At 45.1% G+C, this 22,401-nt stretch overlaps 1 protein-coding gene across 8 annotated transcripts in view; it reads left to right on the top strand.

Annotated features, from left to right (window-relative positions):
• Positions 1 to 22,401, top strand: part of klhdc8a (kelch domain containing 8A) — a 79,147-nt gene that overhangs the window by 13,290 nt on the left and 43,456 nt on the right. For 5 of the 8 annotated variants that reach the window (XR_009796943.1, XM_061833549.1, XM_061833554.1 and 2 more), the window contains exons 2-7: positions 290 to 377; positions 546 to 578; positions 10,398 to 10,798; positions 10,984 to 11,194; positions 21,647 to 21,817; positions 21,985 to 22,203. Coding sequence is in view for 7 of the 8 variants with exons in the window: in XM_061833549.1 (XP_061689533.1) it covers positions 10,634 to 10,798; positions 10,984 to 11,194; positions 21,647 to 21,817; positions 21,985 to 22,203 (766 nt within the window). In the remaining variant the exon portion in view is untranslated. Of the gene's footprint in view, positions 1 to 289; positions 378 to 545; positions 579 to 10,397; positions 10,830 to 10,983; positions 11,195 to 21,646; positions 21,818 to 21,984; positions 22,204 to 22,401 lie in introns of those variants that run through there. The other 3 variants (XM_061833555.1, XM_061833552.1, XM_061833550.1) reach the window with 3 other exon arrangements.

Raw genomic sequence — 22,401 nt, forward strand, 5'->3', positions numbered from 1 at the left:
GGAGAAAGGAGCTCTCTCCCCCACCGGCCACCAGTGTCTGGGCACCCATGAAGTCGCTACTTCACCCGGCATGGGTCCTCCTGAGTACGCAACATACTGTCATACATACTGTCGGGGAGTCGGTTGGTAGTCAAAGTGATCCGCATATCATCTAAATATGGGTCGAAACGATAGGGTAGTATTGCCCCGGTCACTTAACTTGATTGTGAGATGTTCTATTCTTTGAAAAAAGCTTCTGTCAAAAAAAAAAAAAAAATAAAAAATCTCTCTTGTTCTTCTCCCATACCAGGTGCCACTCCATGTTTTCTATGGTGACTGTTCCGGCGTGACATTTGCAAATGACGTTGCAGGCAATATGGCCGGCACTAGGATGTCAAGTAAGACTTCCGCAACTTAGTGCATTAATGACACGCTCCCCGCTTTTTTTTTTTTGTAAAGACATTGAAGTGAATAATGTTATATATACTCTTCATAACAATATCTATTTTAAAATGTATATTGTGCTGTCAGTGCCCCTTTAATTTGGACTTGTACTTGGTCTTCAGCGCACCAACAGCAGAGAAGCCAGTCCCACAAAGGTAAGATGTTGCAAAAGGACAGCCTTCAGCCCCAAGACTGGATACTGCCTCGCTAAGCTCAGCCAGAATTCATTCTGTCTGTGATCCGAACCTGAGTCTTAATGTAGAGTCAGATGTCATGTCGATGAACTAGTCCTCTTCTGCAGAACTGAAGCCAGTTGGAGCTGGTGCATGAAAAGGATCTCTCAACCAGTCATACTAAGAGCACTTTTCAGGGAATTACTTTTCAGTGATGAAATATGCTTCTTAATGCATGGAATCACTGAAGTGGCATCATATTCAGCAGTCTCAATAAATTCCTGCAGGTTCTCAAATTTATCAGTATTTCTTTCATCAAGTTCCCTACCTCACATTGAAAGCTTTCCAGTGAAAGAGCTGATCTTGTCTCTCAATTGAGGGGGGTGTGTATCTTTCGTTTGAAACTGTAGATTTAGGGCATTTTGCTTGCTAAATATGTCACTCTGGAAGGCCAGTTTCATCAGGAAAGGCTTGTGATTTTTTCTCCAATTCCATTCTTGTGTTCCTGCTCCTAAAACATTTTCATCTGCTCTCTGAGCTCAAAAACTCAGGACAAGACATTTTCTCATGACAGCCACTTTGCTTCACTGTGAAACAGCACAGCTTGATGTTCAGCTCACATCTCTTCACAGATTGCAGAGGAGACTCTTGTTTTCAGTGATCTGGTCTTTATGAAATTTAGAACACCTATGTCAGAAATGACCTCAATTAATTCAGAGGAACGATGCATTGATGCTTGTGCGTATCTGTGTATAACACCACACATCATTAGGTGAGGCTTTTTGCTAAGCACTCGAAGTCCTTTTATCATCCATGTCATGATATGTGCACCATCACTGCAAACACCCATGCAGTTCTCCCACTTCAGACCATTCCTAGTCAGGAAGCAATCCAGCAGTTTGTAAAGCTCTTCAGCTGTGGCTCCGTCTCTAACATATTTACAAAAAAAAGTAGAAGCTCACACAGGGAGTTTGTCATGTCAAAACTTACACAAGTAATAAACATACATTCTTTGTTGCTGTCAGTTGCTTTGTCTTTGGGTTTATATATCAGCTGTTCTTTAAGATCATCGGCAATGTCATTTGTGCATCTGGTGACAGTGTCATTGGATGGAGGGATCGTTATTTTTTTTGTGGCACCGTCGTCATCCAGCATGACAGTGAACATGTCTAATCCTGCAGGTGGTATCAATTCCTCAGCTTTGGTGTAGGGTTTTTTTTCCACTAAGCAATTTGGTACGTCTTCTTATATGATGCAAAGAGAGCTCGCTCGTTTGCTGAAGGAGCATTCTCAAAGTGGGATGGTTGTGGGCAATATTCGGCACGTTTTCAACAAAAAACTCCAGTGGCTTTTCAGTGTAATCAGGGTGTATTGTCTTTAAATGACTCCTTAATTTATTTGGCTTCATGCTGTCCACTGGGAATGTTTTAAAACACAGTAAACACATCAGTCTTTTCTCATTTCTCATCATAGTGCGACATATCATCACTCTTCCTCCACTTACCTGTCAAAAGACTTTTCTTTCTCTGACTGTTTCAGTCTCTCTTTGCCTCTCTTTTTGTCCCTGTGATTTTTTTTTCCATAGTGGGTTTATTAACTTCACTTCATATTTTACCAGTGAACTAATTCTCTCTGGACACACTCTTGACAGTGAGGGAGCCACTACCAACTACATTAGTGGTTGTACAATTACATTTTATTCTAGTAAGGAAGAACAAAAAAAAAAAAAAAACAATCCTTGAGTTCACACATGCCACCACCTGGCATCACACTGAACGAGACTTTACGCTGATCTAATCGGTTTAATCGGTATTGTTTAGTAATTAGCATTTTATGATGATTCGCTCTTCGGCTTTCATCTCATAATTCGACGATCTGATCAATGACGTCATTGACCAGCTCTACTCAAGTCAATGGACGTTTGCGATGGCAATCTTAAGCCCATCCCCTTAGCCATCTCCTACAAGCTTCCAAAATGGAGACTGAACAGAACATTTTTAAAGTCGATTCTCTATACCGTATTCCAGAAAATATTGGGGTATGTTTTTTGCCAAATGCGTCAGACTTGTCCAAGCGAGTTCTACAGAGGGGTCTCAACTATTTCACACAAGGATATGTACACGGAATTAAGATTTTGGATGGACCAGGACCCAATGTCAGAGTTTGTGTTGGCGATCAATGGAAAAAAGTTTGACGCCTCACAAGCTTCATATTGACATCCAACAGGATAAAATAGTGGAATTGTACTGCGCATGTAAAGCAGGGTGATGACTTTTTACTAGTAAAGATCACGAGTAATATCATTGCAGTCTTTATAAGTGAGTGGGCGTATTCATTTGACCTGGCTCGTAATGGAACCCCAGTGCTCTGTTTTAAAAGTCTGATGTGATACAAATAGGCAAACGGACATTTCTCTTGCATGACATCACGCATTTACGTATCACTAACCCGACTCTTCAGTATAAAACATTACACACTTCATTCAGCAGGTCAGTGATACACTAACAAGGTGAAAGTTTTTCTCCTGTAATGTATAAAGCACTGATAATAATTCAATCAAACTCAGAGAAGATAGTTCTCCCTCACTTACCTTTGAACATCCAGCCTTGTGGTTTGTTGATATTGTCCACATTTAGTTGTACGTGCGGTCTTCCGCAAGCCTTAACCCAAAGTAGACACTTGGTCAACTGTGTTTTAGGGTTTGGAAAATTAATTGTAACCGAGCAGCATATCTTTCGTCAGAATTGCATATTCCCCAAGCGCATCTGAGGACCATTTGCTTCGTAACATTAAATTTTCCAAGCGCACTCTACTGAGAACCAGCATTGCTTTTGGGACATTATGGGGAGAGAGGCGTGTCAAGCCAGGGATTAAGACAATGCGGCTATCTGATTGGCTATTATTGTACGAGTGATTGACAGGTTGGAAAGGTCAATTTACTCTGCGTCTTTGTCATGTATGAATCAAAACGCTAGTTTATTTGTAGCCTGATCACGTTTCTTTTGGTGCAATACTGTAACTATCTGGTGGCAAATGAAGTTTTTAAAATCTCGTCGGCAAAAAAGTTAGAATAAGAGTAATAATAAGATATAATAATAATAATATATTATAATAAGAGGCGGCATGGTGGATCATCTGGTAAAGCATTGCCCTCACAGTTCTAAGGTCCCTGGTTGAATCCCGGACCCGCCTGTGTGGAGTTTGCATTTTCTGCCTGCATTCCAAAAACATGCAACATTAATTGGACACTCTAAATTGCCCCTAGGTGTGATTGTGATTGTGGCTGTTTGTCTCGATGTGCCATGCCATTGGCTGGTAACCAGTTCAGGGTGTACCCTGCCTTCTGCTGTTGACAGCTGGGATAGGCTCCAGCACTTCCCGTGATCCTTGTGAGGATAAGCGCAAAGAAAATGGATGGATGGATATAATAATGAGAATTAACAGTATTTGTGATAGCAATGTTATAACAGTTAGTTAGTACCCATTATTTTTCTCATGTAATGTTGATTTGACCCAAACGTACAGTTGTCACGGACGAGACTCGGGGGTGGACCCAAATGCACGACTCAGGTGAGAGGTAAGCAGTGCGGAATAAGCCTTTATTCGTTCCAATGTCGGTTACCAGGGAGTCAGTCCAAACAAGCAGCAAGATCAGTAACGGCAGGCTTACGGGGTAGGTCGGGAGACAGGAGGTAGACGTCAGGAGTACGGTAGTGCGGGAACGAGGCATGAGAGGCAACGATCTAGCAGAGTAATAGTCGTCCCCCGGGTCCTATATGTACTGGGTCTTAATCAAAGGTCATGAGGTGCAGGTGTGCACCTTCCGATTAGCTGGCCACGCCCAGCCCTGGCTGGAATCCAGGAGCATGACAGAACCCCCCCCTCAACGGCCGGCTCTGGACGGCCCAGGAGCATCAGGGTGAGCCGCGTGAAAGTCCCTGATGAGGGAGCGGTCCATGACGAAGCGGGAGGGGATCCAAGAGCGCTCCTCCGGGCCATATCCCTCCCAGTCCACCAGGTACTGGACCCCCCTTCCTCTGCAACGGGAAGACAGCAACCGGCGCACAGTGTACACCAACCCACCGTCGACCATGCGGGGGGGCGGGGGGGATTTAAACGGAGGAGCCAGCGACGATGTGCGATTCGGGCGAAGTCTGCTGACGTGGAACATAGGGTGCACCCTCATCGACCTGGGCAGTTTCAACGAGACGGCGACCGGGTTAATAACTTTGGAAACCGGGAACGGGCCAACGAACCTGGGAGCAAGTTTGCGGGATTCCGTCCGCAGCGGGAGATCTTTGGTGGAGAGCCACACTCGCTGTCCCACTCTGAGCTCTGGTGCGGCCCTCCTCTTGCGGTCTGCTGCGGCCTTGTAGGCGCTGCTCATGCGCAGCAGTGTCCTCCGAGCTGCTTCCCAGGTCCGTTTGCAGCGTCGCACCACGGCCAGGGCCGACGGAACTGTGGATTCTGTGACCAGTGGAGGAAACAGGGACGGAGGATACCCATGCACGACATGGAGTGGAGCCATACCTGTTGAAGCGGAGGGTAGAGAATTGTGGGCATACTCCACCCACCTGATGTGCTGGCTCCACGTGCTCTGGTCCCTGGATGCCAGACATCGAAGACCGGTCTCTAATTCCTGGTTAATCCTCTCAGTCTGGTCGTTAGACTCTGGGTGATGACCCGATGTCCGACTTGCTGAAGCGCCGATGAGGTTGCAGAACTCCTTCCAGAAACGGGTGCTGAATTGCGGACCCCTGTCCGAAACGATGTCCTGGGGTAGGCCGTGGTAACGGACGACCTCGTCTAATACCAACTGGGCTGTCTGCTTGGCCGACGGGATCTTCGGAAGCGGCACGAAGTGGACCATTTTGGAAAAACAGTCCACTATGGACAGCACCACTGTGTTCCCTTGAGAAGGCGGCAGGCCGGTGACGAAGTCCAGCGCGATGTGTGACCACGGACGAAAGGGGATGGACAGGGGTTGCAACTCACCAACAGGCCGTAGGCGGGAAGTCTTATTGGCAGCACACACCGGGCAGGCGTTGACGAACTCCCTTACGTCCTTGCTGAGGTTAGGCCACCAGAACCTTTGTTCGACCACTGAACGTGTCTTCGCCATACCCGGGTGGCAGACCGTCTTGTTGGTATGGGCCCAGTTGATGACGTCTCCCCGCAGAGATGGGATGACAAACAGGCGGCCCGACGGACAATCCGGTGTCTCTCCCCCAGCCTCCTTCACCCGCGACTCAATCGCCCAGGTGAAACCGGCCACGAAGCACCCCGCTGGCAGGATAGTAGCGGCGTCTGAATCCGTGCGCCCTCCCTCGTGGATCCGCGAGAGTGCATCCGGCTTGCCGTTTTTGGAGCCTGGGCGGAAACACACCTTAAAGTGGAAGCGGGTGAAAAATAGGGCCCACCTGGCCTGACGGGCGTTCAACCTCTTCGCCGACTTCAGGTATTCAAGGTTCTTATGGTCCGTGAAGACAACGAACGGTACTTGCGAGCCCTCCAGCCAGTGCCGCCACTCCTCCAACGCGCTCTTGACCGCCAGCAGTTCCCTATCTCCCACGTCGTAGTTCCTCTCTGCCGGGGTCAACTTTCTAGACAGGAACGCGCACGGGTGGATCCTTCTATCCCTGGGACTCCTCTGCGACAAGACTGCTCCGATTCCTGAATTCGATGCATCCACCTCCACCACAAACTGGTTATCTGGATCCGGAATAATGAGAACTGGGCGCAGTAGTGAAACTTGCCTTGAGCCTGCTGAAGGCCTCCTGGCAGGTCCCGGACCAGTCGAAGAGGGTATGTGGCGAGGTGAGCGAATGCAGAGGAGCGGCCACGGAACTGAATTTCCTTATGAATTTCCTATAGAAATTGGCAAATCCCAGAAACCTCTGTACGTCCCTCCTGTTGGTGGGGGTAGGCCACCGCAGCACCGCGTCGACCTTCCCGGGATCCATCCGTATCGCTCCCTCAGCCAGGACGAAGCCCAGGAAGGACACGGATGCCCGATGGAACTCACACTTCTCCATATTCATGTATAATTGGTGCTGCTGCAGACGCCGGAGCACCTCTCTGACTTGTTGAATGTGAGAGGTTAGGTCTGCTGAAAAGATGAGAATATCATCCAGATAAACAAAGACAGATCTGTTCAGGAACTACCGAAGCACGTCGTTAATGAAGTTCTGAAAGACGGCCGGAGCGTTAGTCAGTCCGAAGGGCATCACCAGACACTCATAGTGCCCTGTGGGGGTGTTGAACGCCGTCTTCCACTCATCCCCTTCCCGAATCCGCACCAGGTGGTAAGCGCTGCGCAAGTCGAGCTTGGTGAAGATCCGGGCTCCCTGGAGGAGTTCGAATGCTGTAGAGATAAGCGGCAAAGGGTACCTGTTCTTGACTGTGATGTCGTTCAGGCCTCGGTAGTCGATGCAGGGTCGCAGCGTGGAGTCCTTCTTCTTGACAAAAAAAACCCCCGCACCGGCTGGTGAGGATGAGGGGCGAATGAGTCCGGCTGCCAGCGAGTCCTCGATGTAGTCCCTCATGGCTTGATGCTCTGGTCCGGTTAAAGAGAACAGTTTCCCTCTGGGAGGAGAGGTGCCTGGCAGGAGTTCAATCGCGCAGTCGTATGACCGATGTGGCGGCAGAGACTTTGCTTTAGATTCAGAGAAGACCTCCCGTAGGTCATGGTAGCAGGAGGGCACTGCGGTCAGGTCCAGGGTGGTACTAGGTTCTGTTAGCCGAACCGGCGCAACTTGAATACCCCTGTCTCTCCGGACAGCGACACAGCGACTGAGACAGTCCTCTCCCCAAGTCTTGATCTGACCCGTGGCCCAATCTATGTGCGGATTATGTTCTTTGAGCCACGGGCTGCCCAAGATGATGTCGCTACTACGTGCGTCGAAGACGTGAAAGCTAATACGCTCCGAGTGAGCGTCCGGAAAGCTCATACGTAGCGTCTGAGTGCGATGTGTAACCCGTCAAAGGAACTTGCCGTTGGCGGCATAGGCGTGACGAAAACGTTGCGTGGGAAAGGTTGCTGCCCCAAGCTCCTCGACCACGCGGGGATTTATCAGATTTGCTTCCGACCCAGAATCAATGAAAGCCGTCACAGAGCATGAACGGGAGTCCGTTCCCAAGGTGAGGTGAAGAAGGGACCTCCCTGACCCCGTCGCAGTGTACCGCACACTCACCGGAGTAGCGATCCTGATGTCAGAATACCCTGGTCGAGTCGGGCAACGGCCGATCAAGTGTCCCAAACGCCCGCAGTAAAAACAGCGTCCCTCTCGTCGCCGACGTAAGCGCTCCTCCGCTGAGCTGCCAAGCCCCTCCACTTGCATGGCTTCCGGTGAAGCTGACAACACGGGTGGCCGGGAAGCGGAAACAACCGGACTGCGACTCTCCCTCTCCTCCTCCCTCAGGCCCTCCATCTGTCTCTGCACGGTGAGGCGCTGGTCCACCTTGAGGGCCAATGCGATGAGGGAGTTAAGCGAAGGCGGAAGATCCATGGCCACGAGGTGACCACGGATCTGTGGGGACAGTCCCTCGTAAAACGCGTCATGGAGGGCTTCCTCATTCCAGCGGCTCTCGGCAGCCCGAATCCGGAACTCGATGGCGTAGTCGGACACGCGGCGACGCCCCTGGCGAATTGTCATGAGTGACGACGCCGCCTGGCGTTCCGGAGCCGCATACTGGAACACCTGGGTGAGCGCGCAGACGAAGCTCGCCCATGAGCGGCAGGTCTCCGAGTTACGGCTCCACTTGGCGGTGGCCCATGCCTCCGCCCTCCCTGTCATGTGGGAAATGACGAAGGCGATCCGGGAGCGGTCCGTGGGAAAAGCGGAAGCTTGCAGCTCAAAGTGGAGATCGCACTGCGCCAGGAAGGGCTTGACGTTACCGGAGTCGCCTGAGAACCGCTCTGGTCGAGAGAGCGGAGTGATGGTGGCACGGGGAGGCACAGGAGCGGCCGCGCTAGCTTGGGAGGCTAGCCACGGTTGCAGCTGGGTGCAGAGCTCCTGGATCTGGTGAGTCATACCCTGGAGAGCAGCCTCTTGCTCACCCAGGCGTTTGCCCTGCACTTGCAGCGCATGGCGAATGGCTTCAGAGTCGGCTGGGTCCATGTTCTTGGCTAGATCGTTCTGTCACGGACGAGACTCGGGGGTGGACCCAAATGCACGACTCAGGTGAGAGGTAAGCAGTGCGGAATAAGCCTTTATTCGTTCCAATGTCGGTTACCAGGGAGTCAGTCCAAACAAGCAGCAAGATCAGTAACGGCAGGCTTACGGGGTAGGTCGGGAGACAGGCGTTGGTCGGTACACGGGAGGTAGACGTCAGGAGTACGGTAGTGCGGGAACGAGGCATGAGAGGCAATGATCTAGCAGAGTCTCAGTCGTCCCCCGGGTCCTATATGTACTGGGTCTTAATCAAAGGTCATGAGCGCAGGTGTGCACCTTCCGATTAGCTGGCCACGCCCAGCCCTGGCTGGAATCCAGGAGCATGACAACAGTATGTCAGTGGCCAATCCTTGAATCTTCCCTAGAGGTCATTGATATATTAACTTCTGTCTAAAATGCAAGAGAATTATTTGGAAGATATTGTACACTGTATATAGTACACAAGTATATACAATAAATGTACAAGTCATGTAAATAGATACATTGCTCCATCTTGTGATCAGGTCAGTGATGGGTTATCGTTTTTTTTAAAGTTGGTAAAAATACTGATCATGCAAAGCATACTTGTACTATACTTATGGTTGCAGTAATAATAGTGAACCACGGTTACAATAATCATGCCTCATGTTAAAGGAAGAGGTGGTGAAATAACCTGATTCTGTTTTTTTCTTTCATTTATCCAGGTAAGTAACAGTTTCTCATTTACAATATTTCTGCACTGCTTTTTATGACAGTAACTATAATGAACATTGCAATTTTTATTGATTGCCTGATGTGTTAACATAAATAATATTAGTTACTTTGTGTGCTTGATTATAGCTCTGACTGGACAATCTTGGGCTCGGTACACACCTAAACACAATTGGGCTCTGTTTGTCCCGAATCTGCCCATTCCTGACCAAGCATGTCAAATGCCAGACTCTGTTATGTCTAACAAGATTATCCTCCTTATCATCTGTCAAGAGTGGATTTTTCCCTACAATAGGGTCCAAAACAGGCCGAGGCTAACAATTTTAAATGTTGATCGCATTCAGTATTTACGAGCAAAATGTCTTAATGTGTGGAGAGAAATCTACCCAGTCATGACACAGAGAATTGTGACATGGAACGGAATGTAGCCTAGTGGCCTAACTGAGGAACAATGGAACAGCAGTAAATAAAAACAAACATGAGTTGAACATGAGAAACAGTAGTTTCCCAAGTATGTATTTTTATTTATCTTCATCACTTCTGCCTCCATTTCATTCTGCAACACTTGGCAATGATCAGCACATGCTCGAAAGTGTCTGGCCGTCTTCATTTTTGTGATCACACGAGCTTTTGAAACTGGTGGCGGAACAGAATCCTTATGTACTGTATGTGGTGTTCTGCGTTCAGTAAATTGGCACACAGCACACACAATAGGACTAAAACCATGAACATTTTTTAAATTCTTTATGTGTGGATGTGCCAGATGAAAAAAAAAGTCGTTTAAAAGGAAAAAAAAATCCTTATGTGTGTACCAGGCCTTAGTGGATATTACTGCACTCGGAAGAGTGTGATCAAAATCAGCTCATTTTAGTTTTTACATTTTACTTTTTAACAGTTTATCTGTAAATTGTTTTTCTTTTCTGTATTTATTTTGCAGGGCCCAAATATAAAGCAGTGAATTCACCCTGGGGTGGAAGTCAGAATTTTTCCTGTCCTAATCCAACACTACCACCATTTACCATCACAACTACTATAGACCTCTTCCACTGGAGACTTCTCCTCAGTGTCATAGCTCTGTTCCGTCACCTCATTCGCTCATCAATCTCCTCTCCAAATCTCCATAACGCAGCAAATTCTTGCTTCCTGCTAACCTCTTTGTAAGCTGCTGAGGCCATGGCAGTGCCTTCAGCTCATGAATTTCATTGGCAGAGCCTAGCACGACTGCCCAGTGGCCGTGTCTACCACACTCTATCAGAGGTGGGAGGGCAGATGTACATGCTGGGGGGCTGCGATGCTGCAGGGAGGCCATGCCCCTCCGTGGAACTGTACTCGCCAGAGGTACAAAACAAAACAGGCCTGCTTTGCCAATGTTAGTGGAACACTTTAACTGATATACTGTAAATTTGTCAATAATTGATTAAAAGCAAGCAAGTGGTGTTTTTTCCCCAAAATCAAATTTGTTCATTAAAAGACTATGTATTAATTGTGTAACTGTTTGAAAAAACACCTTTTGCTGTTTGTAGGAGGACCGATGGATATGCCTTCCCTCTATGCCCACCCCACGAGCTGGAGCTGCTGTGGCAGTCCTTGGAAAGCAGATCATAGTGGTGGGAGGAGTGGGAGAAGACCAAAGACCATTAAAGGTGGTAGAAATGTATAACACCGAGGAAGGTAGGTGGAGGAGGAGGAGTGCTCTGCGGGAGGCCCTGATGGGTGTGTCCATCACTGTAAAAGGTATGGGTTAAAGATATTGTCTTAAGTTTAATGCTTATTTTCAATCAATTATTTTCCTTTGGGAAGATTTCTTTATTTCCCTTTTAATTCATTCTCCATTTGGAAAGAATTTGTAGATTTATGGCATGGGAAGCGCAAACGAGTATGCGTGTGTGGAATGTGCAAAATTTTCTCCTCCTCTTTGATTTTTGGTAGATTGGATGATCAAAAAATAATATCATTACAAGATACTACTGTTGTAGAGCAGCACAGTGAAGCAACTGGTTAGAGAATTGGCCTCACAGTTCTGAGGATCGTGGTTCAAATCCCCCCATGTGGAGTTTGCATGTCTTCCCCATGCTTGCATGGGTTTTCTCCAGGCACTCCGGTTTCCTCCCACAGCCCAAAAACCTACAGAAATTGGAGACTCTAAATTGGCCAAAGGTGCGTTTGTGAGTGGGACTGTTGTCTGTCTCTGTCTTCCCTGCAATTGGCTGGCAACTGTTCCAGGGTGTACCCTCCCTTCTGCCCAAAGATAGTTGGGATTGGCCCCAGCACTCCCGTGGTCCTTGTGGGGATCAGCAGATCAGAAAATGGATGGATGGACATTCTTGTAGATGCATTTTAAAGGGGTCCTGTCATGAAATGGATGATTTTTAGTATGTTATTAATGAAAAAACGTCAGCCAATATGAGCCCATGTGTTTTTTCACCACAAAACATGATTTTGACGTATACAACTTTTTCTCTCAGAGATTTGTTTTCGAGAAGAATCAGGAAGTGATGTAGAGAACAGAGGCGCCCCCTAGTGGACTCGTTTGTTTCCATTAGTTTTAACTCCGGCAAGGTAGCTCGTTGTTCCTTCGTGTTAGCCAAAACGCCGGCTCATTGCATTGCTGGACATTGCTTGAACACTGGGGAGAATGGATTTAGCCTTCATAAGTTTGCAAGAGACCGGCTTCGTTGTGAAAAATGGATTGCAAGGGTGCAGAGGACGAGAGCTTCATGGGTTCAAAATAACAGGTAGGCCGTAATGCGCCCTGGCTCGACAAGTACTACGGCGGCTTTGAACATACCCCTAAAAGCAGCACGGCTTGTCTCCATTCTATGCCACCACGGCGCAGAAAATTAGCCACACCGGCTGAGGCGGTGCGTTTGGTGGTCACTGCTTCTGCATAGGCGGCGTGTCAGGCTTTGAGGACGGGGGCGGCTCTGAAGAACCCAGCCGGGAATGCGTCACTCAGCCGCGTGTGCGCATAAAGCGCCCCGGCTCGGCTGTGTTGCTCAGTACTGCGGCGTCTGTGAAACCCCCCTAAAGCAGGACAGCTCAGCTCTGTCATAAGCCACACCGGCCGGCTCATCCGCAATAGCTCATCTCCGCTGCGGAAGTGGATTGGATGAGGATGCGATTTGGCCGTGGTCGCATATCATCTGAATATGGCTCGAAACAATTGTGTAATATTGCCCCGAGGGCTCGAAACAATGGTGTAATATTCCCCCGGTAACTTCACTCGGTTGTGTGGTGTTCTCATTTTCGAAAAGATCTTCCATGACAGAAGGGGTGCGTTTGTCTCCCATAGTTAGGGTGCACCGCATGTTTTCAGTGGCGAATGTCCGGGTGACGTCACGGACGGAGGACGCAGCCAATATGGCGACCACTTCGATATCGTAGATTGACAGTTCTGCAACTTTGCGCATGGATGACCCGCTCTCTGCTCACATTTATTTTTTCGTATAAACATTCTAGTGAATAATTTTATATGTATTTTTCATTACAATATCTACTTTAGAATGTTTATAGGTATGACACTTGGGCTTTAAGAAGTTGTTCTAATATGTATTATGGAATGTTACAATCAGGACATCAACATTTTAAAACTACTGTATATTGTAATCTGCAATCTTTCATATCAAGATATATGCATAAACATACTGTAAAATTTATCAACAGTCACAAAACATTTCTGAAGAAAATGTCCTTATTTTTTTGCTTGTTTACAGTCATAAAAGGCCGCTGGTCAGCCAGCGACTGTCAAACTTGACTGAACTGTTAAACAGTGTGCATGGGTTTGGCAACTATTTTCATGAGTTTCTGTTCATGATTTTCAAAATATGAATTGCAGCTGCACCGTTTAGCCACTAGCCAACTAGCTTCCACACAAAACAAAAAAAATTAAGTTTTAAAAGTGATAGAAGGGCCATTGGGCAAGCCATATAAGTGCAGTATATAGTCTAAAATATTGTGTTTTACAGCAACACTCAAAAGGGATGTAAAGGTTCATTCATCATGAATAAATTGATACACCGATCAGGGATGTGTAAAAATAATGACTTCTCAATGCATTTCAATACTCACCCCCGCAATTCAATATCCATCCATGTTTTACCGGTTATAGGAGCTTGTTCAGTAGCTTTAGCAGGGACGTCCAGTATTTTCCTTTCCCCAGCCACTACATCCAACTCTTTTGTTGGGATCCTGAGGCATTCCCGGGCCATCCGAAAGACCTAGTCTCTCCAGTAGTCCTGGGTCTCTTTCCGGGGGAACATGACCAGAACACCTAACCAGGGAGGCATTCGGGAGGCATCTGAATCAGATCAATTTGAGATTCAACTTCCCGATGCACCCTCCTCTCCAGCATCCCTGAATAGACTTTACCAGGGAGGCTGAGGAGTGTGATACCTTCTATTTGGAACACACACTCCCGTCCCCTTTCTTATAAAGGGGGACCACCACCCCAGTCTACCCATCCAGAGGCACTGTCCCTGATGTCCACACGATGTTGCAAAGGCATATCAACAAGGACAGCCCCACACCATCCAGAGCCTTTTGGAACTCTGGCCGAATCTCATCCACTCCCGAGGCCATGACACCGAGGAGCTTTTTAACCATCTCAGTGACTTCAACTCCTGAGAAAAGGGAACTCGCCTCAGAGAACCCAGACTATACTTGTTGATGGCAAGAAAGTATGCCGGTCCAATTGATAAGGTCTTTGAAGTATTCTGTCTTTGTTGAGGTCAGCAGCTCCACATCCTCACTATACACAGTGTTGACAGTGCACTGTTCAGGAGGAGGATGCAGGAGATAGGCTTCTATGTAAAAAGATGACACATGGCAATCCCTAATGAGACAAGGTGAAAGGAAAAGAAGAAGTTACATTATATTTTTATGATCCTTCTATTTAAAAAGAATATTGTGGTCATTGTGCAGGTATGGATATGAATGGGAGGCCCTGTTTTCTTGGCTCCAGAGCAGTGTTCGAGTTTAAGTTTAATAGTCTAACAGCTTCCTGAAAAAAAGATGTTCCTCAGCCTGATGGTCCTGCTTCGTATGCTCTATGGCTTCTTGCCTGAGGGCATTTCATTTTCATTTTCATTTCACAGATGCATATTTCTTACATATGAGGCATAATTTAAAACGGGAATTACTGGACAAGAAGCAATTATACAACAGATACTGTAATTACAAAAAAAACAAAAAAGCATTTGCACAATTCTAGCTATAGTTATATAGATATAGCTTAATATCAAGAATCTAGGAATCTAGATTTAGACTCTAAGCCCTAGCTGATTATAGTAGGATTAAAATAATTTAAAAAGTAATTCACACAAATGGTGAAAATTATACTTTTGTTAACATCAAACGAGTTAGCTTTTGTGGGTACAATAAGATTAGATATTTTTACTTACTGTAAGAAGTGAAGTAATGCAGCCCTATGAGCCAATGCCATCTGTCGGCTGGTCCCCAGCCGGGATAAATGCAGAGGGTTGCGTCAGGAAGGGCATCCGGTGCCAAACAAATATGAGCATTCAGATACTTACTTGTACTAGTACATGGTAGTGGGACAGAGAAGGTCAGAAGACGCTACCTTGGGTTTTTGTGGATCTAGGGAAAGCCCATGATAGAGTACAAAGAGAGGAACTGTGGTACTGCATCCATAAGTCTGGTGTAAATATATTAGAATAACACAGGACATGTATGAGGGCAACAAAATAGTGGTGAGGTGTGCTGTAGGTGTGACAGAAAAATTTAAGGTAGAGGTGGGACTGCATGAGGAATCACCTCTGATCCCCTTCCTGTTTGCGGTGGTCATGGATAGGCTGAGAGATGAGGTTAGACTGGAATCCCCTTGAACCATGATATTTGCAGATGATATTGTGATCTGCAATGAAAGCATGGAGCAGGTGAAGGAACAATTAGAAAGATGGAGGCATGCACTGGAAATGAGAGGAAGGAAGATTAGCCAAAGTAAAACAGAATATATGTGTGTGAATGAGAGGGGTGGAGGGGCAAGAGTGAGGCTCCAAGGGGAAGAGATAGAGAGGTAGTTGGGATCAACAATCCAGAGCAATGGTGAGTGTGGTACGGAAGTGAAGAAACAGGTTCAAGCAGGTTGGAACAGCTGGCGGAAGGTTTCTGGTGTGTTATGTGACAGAAGAGTCTCTGCTAGGATTGAGAGCAGTTGGGGTTCGAGAGGAAGATGCAGGAGATAGATGCACATGGAAAATGATGACAGCGCTTTGGTGACCCCTAATGGTACAAGCTGAAAGGAGAAGAAGAAGAAGTAAGAAATGATGTCAAATTGTTTTCATTGTTTACTGTTAGAATTGTACAACTTAAATGTGACAATATGCAATTTTGAAATTAACAGCAATATCTTAATACAGCCTTATTTCATTGCCTTCCCCTGCCCCTTGCATTTCTGCCCAAAGATCAGAATCAGAATGGAAATAAGAATCAGATTTAATGGCCAAGTATGTAACAAACCACATGGAATTTTTCTCCACCAGTCGGTGCCGACCTGGTATGACATTCATGTTGAGTACTGAGAAGAACAAACAAACTAACAACAATGAAGAACATTCAGTTAATACGGAACTATTTTTTTTATAAGAATCACAGCTGTGCAAAGATGCAGTCTTCTAGCATTGAGAGCAGTCAGAGTGCGTCAACGTCCCTCATTGTGTTAAGATTATACAGATTGTCCTTACCCATTCGCAGTTCACAGTTATAGTCCAGTGCAATGACAATTGTGCAAAGGGCGCAGTTTAAAGTAATGAATCCTGCGATAGTCTACACTATGTTACTAATGGTAATACTGATTGGATGAGCAGGATGTGAGGGTATGTCCCAACAACGGTGCAAGGAAAAAAATAGTAGGTTCGCAGATCAAGAATTTAATTACTTGATTGCAAGAGGGAAAAAAAAAAACATTTGAATGCCTGCCAATTTTGATTTGCATTGATTGGTAGCACCTACACCCCTAGCTCAATAAAAGTGGAGAACAAATCAGAAGCGGAATGGGACCAGTTCGCCCGTGCTTGCTTGGCCCCTTCAGAGCGCAGCTCTGTCACCCCGCTAGTGCATTGAGAGCCCACTGGCTGCCTCGAGGAACTGACTGCTGCTCCGTGCCTGGCTGGCTACCACAGAGTGCACATCAGCATCACCCACAAGCATGCAATATTCTACAAAATGTTACCAATTTGATGTTTTAATATTTTGGAATGAAAAATTAATCAAAAAGAAAGGAGATCAACTTATTTGATGACTTGGTAAGAACGATGATGAGACGTACATGCTAGTTTTCCAAACTCAGCCATGCAGCCGTCTATGTGCAGGACAGGACCTACCATTATAGTTCTTGTGTAATTGGGCATCTGACCTCTGGGTGGGAGAACTCATTTGTTTGTGCCCAGTACATTTACAAAGAAGATCGAACTTCCTTTGTGCCAGCAAGCAACAACTGAACGTACGTGAAGTTCATCGTCACGTTGTCGATCATTTCGTGTATGCTAGCCTTCAGAAAGCAGTGGCTGTAAGTTTGTTGTGATGCACTAGCCTAAGCTTTGATGTTTATATTGTTGTGTATTGTATTGGAATGTAAATATGTTCTTTTTAATTTCGTGCATAGCCTAGCTAGCTAGTTACTTTTTGACCATTGTATGTCAGATGTCAGGCTGGCTGTTTAGCTATTAGTGTGGATTTTTATGTTAATCTTCCTATTTTAACATCTGTTCATAAGTGGATAAGATTTTCAATTGGTTAACACTGTTTAGGTTGCTATTTTCATACATTTTATTGATGTACAGTATAGGATGAATGGACAACTCACAGTCTTGTCACTGTTTACAGTTTCACTCTGCTTCAATTGTCAATAAAGGAGCTATAGAATTCTCATCTCCTGGCTCTTGAAAAGAGTTTGGCTGGCTGTTAATTCTGCATTCTACCCTGAACATACATACATAGAACAGCACAGCTCCTTTTGAGTGACTTACTGCAAATACTATTTTCTTGTTTTTTTTTTCAGTTGATCTTTGAATCTATAATAAATTAAACGAGTTTTTCTTTTAAGTTGCAGAAATCAGTATAGTTTCACTGTTGATGATCAATCCAGCTGTCTATGTAAGCTCAACTTTCAGTTATTTGGAGTCTAGAGAGTTACATCTTCAGTCCTAGCTAGTTCTAAGTTATGATGCACTTAGATCTGTAAATGGACAAATACTCATTTAGTATGAGTGGACAATAATTCTTCATCAATCCATTGCTATGACATCGTTTGAACACAAAGCGTCTCTGAATTAAAAGATTAATGGTCTGACAAAATTATCAGTCAAGGTAAAGAGAATTTTTAGGTCACTAAATGGAGTCTATGATAACTCTTAGTGAATCATTATTTTTCAGAGATCAGCGAATCCATCCTTGGCTCATGAGGTTTACCTCTCAAAATGTATATACGTTTTGAAAAGGTTTGGTTCATATTAGTCCACGTGGGCTGCATAGTGACTGATATTTGGTTGTCTCACCTCAAGACAAAATGGTTACAAATGTTTAGACAATCTTCAATTACTATAGCTTCCTCTTCTCATCCAAAATGCTTGTACAGATTGTAAGATAACTGTTAGGTAACTTTCTGCTAGACATGAAGGAAACTTGGGAAGAACAAGTACAGGGTGTCCTCTGGTTACGAACGAGTTCCGTTCCTATGCTGGTAATGTAACTTGAATTTCATTGTAAGTCGGATTTCACCATTATAGTCAGAATTTTCGTCAAAATACTTTGTATAAAAAAACTAATACATTGAAATTAAAAAATAAAATGCTGTACTTACCATTACTGTTGAGAGGTGGATGGAGAAGAAGGGGAGGCTCTGCTTAAAGGAAGACTGTCGAAACTAATAGGAATGGGAGCACACATTAAAAGTTAGTAAATGAGGGTTCAGTGTTTCTTTTAATGCCAGAGTCATCCGCGGATTTCACAGAGAAACATCTCTAAATTGGAAAAGTATTATCGAAATTCCTCTCTCGCTCAGACATTCCAATGAGCCCGGCTGTAAAAGTGACAGGCAATCAGCATTTGCCACGCTTGCAATGCTTTATGTTCTGATGCCCCATCGCTCATGGGTACATTTCACCGAACAGAAAACGTCCACTATCTGGCATTTTGTGGCCGATTTTTGTGAAAAATAATTACAAACAAAACAAAAGTAGCATGACGTACAATGTTCAAACCTGGACGCTTGAGCCAGAATACACACCGCCACCAGTTGACTTGTTGGGGACGGGGCGTGGCACTAACGACAAACAATAGTCCCATTATATGGATCGTGGAGATTTTTTTGAAGTCTTTGTGAGGATTTGGTTTAGATGTAGAAAATATACAGCCGGCGTGGCCTGACTTTAAAAAAAAATGTTTTACCCCAAGCAGCAAGCCTCTCTCAAGCAACCGGGGGGTGGGGAAGGGGGGCGCACAGGCGGATCGCTTTAATAGTAACTGGGAAGTCTCGTGTTCTGAGCTTATATAGTAACCGGGAAGTCTTGTGTTCTGAGAGCTACCAAAGCCAGTTGATGCTCCGTGTTATTACTATACCGACCATTGAGCAAACAAAATAAAAATAATCTACAATGTACAATGTTCAAGCGTTTGAGCCAGAACACGCGAGCGGAATTCGCCGTGTTGGGAGGGACGTGGCGCTGATGACGAACAATAACTCCCATGAAATGGACCGCCAAGATTTGAGGCGTTTCTGACTTGGTTTAGATGTACAGAATATATAGCAGGTGGCCAGACTTTTTTTTTTTTTTTAAACACCAAATTGTACTTTTCAAGCAGCAAAACTTCTCGTGATCCAGCGACGGTGATGGGACACACGCGGATTGCCATATATAGTAACCAGGAAGTGTTGTGTTCTGAGAGCCAGCAAAGCAAATTGATACTTGGTGTTATTATTATACCGACCATTGAGCAAACAAAACAAAAATAACAATGTACAATGTTCAAGCATTTGAGGCCGAACTCACATGAGTTGAATTCGACGTGTTGGGAGGGACGTGTCGCTGATGACGAACAACAAGAGTCCCATGAAATGGACCGTGGAGATTTGATACTTTTCTGAGGAGTTGGTTTTGATGTAGAGAATGTATAGCAGGTGGCCAGACTTTTATTTTTTTAACACCACGTTGTACTTTTCAAGCCTTAATGCTTCTCGCGATCCACCGGCGGCGGGGTGGTGGGTGGGCTGTTGCACGCACGGATCGCCGTAAATAGTAACCGGGAAGTGTTACACGTATATATCCATCCATCCATTTTCCCATCAAACCGCCAGTACTCTCAGAGAAGTCACATCCGTGGTCCCATCCCTGTATCCCCGAGATCAAGATTGAGTGAACCCCTCACAGAAAATGGAACCGCAAATAGGGATAAGAGAAGAAAATCCTCACTCCGTGCATGTCATTCCACCATGCAAAGTGATCTAAAATGTATGCGTGTACGCGTAATGATTGTTTATATTTATTAGGATGGTTGATTAAGCTTATGTCGACAAGTATACATACACTAGGGGAACGTACAATCCAAAAGTTCAAAACACGAACTGTGTAACCCAAGTCCAGAAGCAGTGACTTGGTGTGAATGTGTACAGTTGCCATTTGTTTCTTGAATAGCTGTAATTAATGACTTTTCTTTATTGTACTGACGTTGATTCGCTGGGAAATTTCTAGATTTATTATTATGCTCAAAGTTAGTGTACCTTCATGGTTGTTGTTGAAAATTCACTCTTTGAGATGAGATGGAATCAGCCTTTTGAAGTTGTTTTTGAAGTATATCAGAATCAGGTTTAATGACCAAATGTGTAAAAACACACAAGTAATTTTTCTCCCCTAGTCGATACTACCCTGGTACGACATGCAGAACAAAGAACAAGGAACATCATAGCAACAAGAACAAGAGACATCTGATATATATAAGATATCTGTTGGATTACTTGGATAGTCTTCTGTGACGTGTTCTTCTGTGGATGACAATTTGCTTATTGGAAATGGCAGCATATATTGTGATATCGCCACCACTCCAGTTGTCCAGATTACACAGCCTGAACTCTCTGTCCACGAACTTGCACTGCCAGCTCATGGTTGTTGACATAATCATGTAATGTTACTCTGATTTAATTTCAAAGTTGTTGGTTTTTTTTTTTTTTTTTTTAGCATAAACTTCTCTACCAATTCAACTTCTGTCTCTCACGTTTCCGCCCACTCTCATTCTCATCCTGCCTTTTCTTCTTACTCTTACTACATTTTCCATCCATCCTTTCATCCATTTTCTTAATTGCTTATCCTCACGAGAGTTGCAGGAAGTGCTGGAGCCTATCCCAGCTGTCAACGGGCAGGAGGTGGGGTAGACCCTGAACTGGTTACCAGCCAATCGCAGGGCACCTCGAGACAAACAACCGGACTCACAATCACACCTAGGGGCAATTTGGAGTGTCCAATTAATGTTGCATGTTCTTGGGATGTGGGAGGAAACCGGAGTGCCCAGAGAAAACCCACGTAGGCATGGGGAGAACATGCAAACTCCACACAGGCAGGTCCGGCATTGAACCCAGGACCTCAGAACTGTGAGGCTAATGCTTTCCAGCTGCTCCACTGTGCCCGCACAACATGTTCCACTGTTGTTAAAAAAAAAAAAAAAAAAAACCTAAAAAAAAAAAACCGCTGCTTTTTCATAGTGCTTAGGCGACTTTCTGATGGAAGTGGTAAAAATTGACCATAGAAGTTCGGCCATGTGGTGCATACTGAAGCTCATATATTGTAATTTTTTATGCCAATATTTGGAAATGGCTCACTTGTGAACTGTTTTAGTTAGAGAACAATACATTTAAAACAATGGTACAGCATTTTGAATCAGAAAATGTGTTAAAGCAGAAAATGTGTTTTGACTTTAGGAGACGTAAAAGGAAGTTATGTTCTCCACATCACAGTTTAAATAATTGTGCAATGCATGTCATGTATGACAAGGGCAGTGTTCTTTGTAATGTAAGTATGGTGGCTGCCGTTTTAATTTTTTGGGAGGAAACAGGACCTATTTTGCAGAGAAAAATCTTTGATCTCGAGACAGTTGAGAAAAATATCAAATGTACCTCACACTGTACATTCGAGCAAATTCATTCCACAATTTTACAAATAATCTCACTTTTGTGTGCAGATGTAGACGGCCGTGCTCTTGCTGTAGGTGGGATGGGTGCTGACTTGCTCCCTCGTAACATCCTTCAACAGTATGACCTTCGTAAGGATGTGTGGGCTCTACTTCCTCCCATGCCAACCCCACGCTACGATGCCAACACACATTTATTTGACAGCAAACTCTATGTAGCAGGTACTTTCTAATAATAATACCAACTCTGCAGGCACAAAGTGTTGCAAAAAATCATTCTGCATGTCTTTTCAATTATTATATGCATCTTCACTCCCCAGATTTATAATAGTTAATTTTTTACAGTTTATTTTCCATGATTAATATATTGTCTTTTTCAAAATGTTTAGGTGGTCGCCAGTGTAAGCGGCCTGTGAAGGCCTTTGAGATGTATGACATAGAAACACGCGCATGGACAACGCTTCCAATGCTGTCATGCAAGCGCTCATATGGAGGTGCGATATGGGACAGTGCTGGGAAGCTGTGTTTGCTGGGAGGTCTGCGCCAGGGAGGAGGGCATCAGAGCTCAAAATTTACCAAGAACGTCAACATTTTTGACTGTAACCAAGGTATGGAGGGTCTTGAATTCTACTGTTGTGCATTAAGGAATTTTATTTTCATCATGTTAGTAATAATGATGGTATTAATCATTTGTTACTCGATGAAGCGCTCTGTCTTTTATTAATTACGCTCATAGGGTCGGAAATACATGACAGGTAGGTGACTACGTCACAACTAATTTCGTAAGTAGAGGTATCACTCAGCAT

The sequence above is a fragment of the Syngnathoides biaculeatus genome, chromosome 10 (assembly GCF_019802595.1).
Source record: "Syngnathoides biaculeatus isolate LvHL_M chromosome 10, ASM1980259v1, whole genome shotgun sequence".
In the NCBI taxonomy this organism is placed as follows: Eukaryota; Metazoa; Chordata; class Actinopteri; order Syngnathiformes; family Syngnathidae; genus Syngnathoides; species Syngnathoides biaculeatus.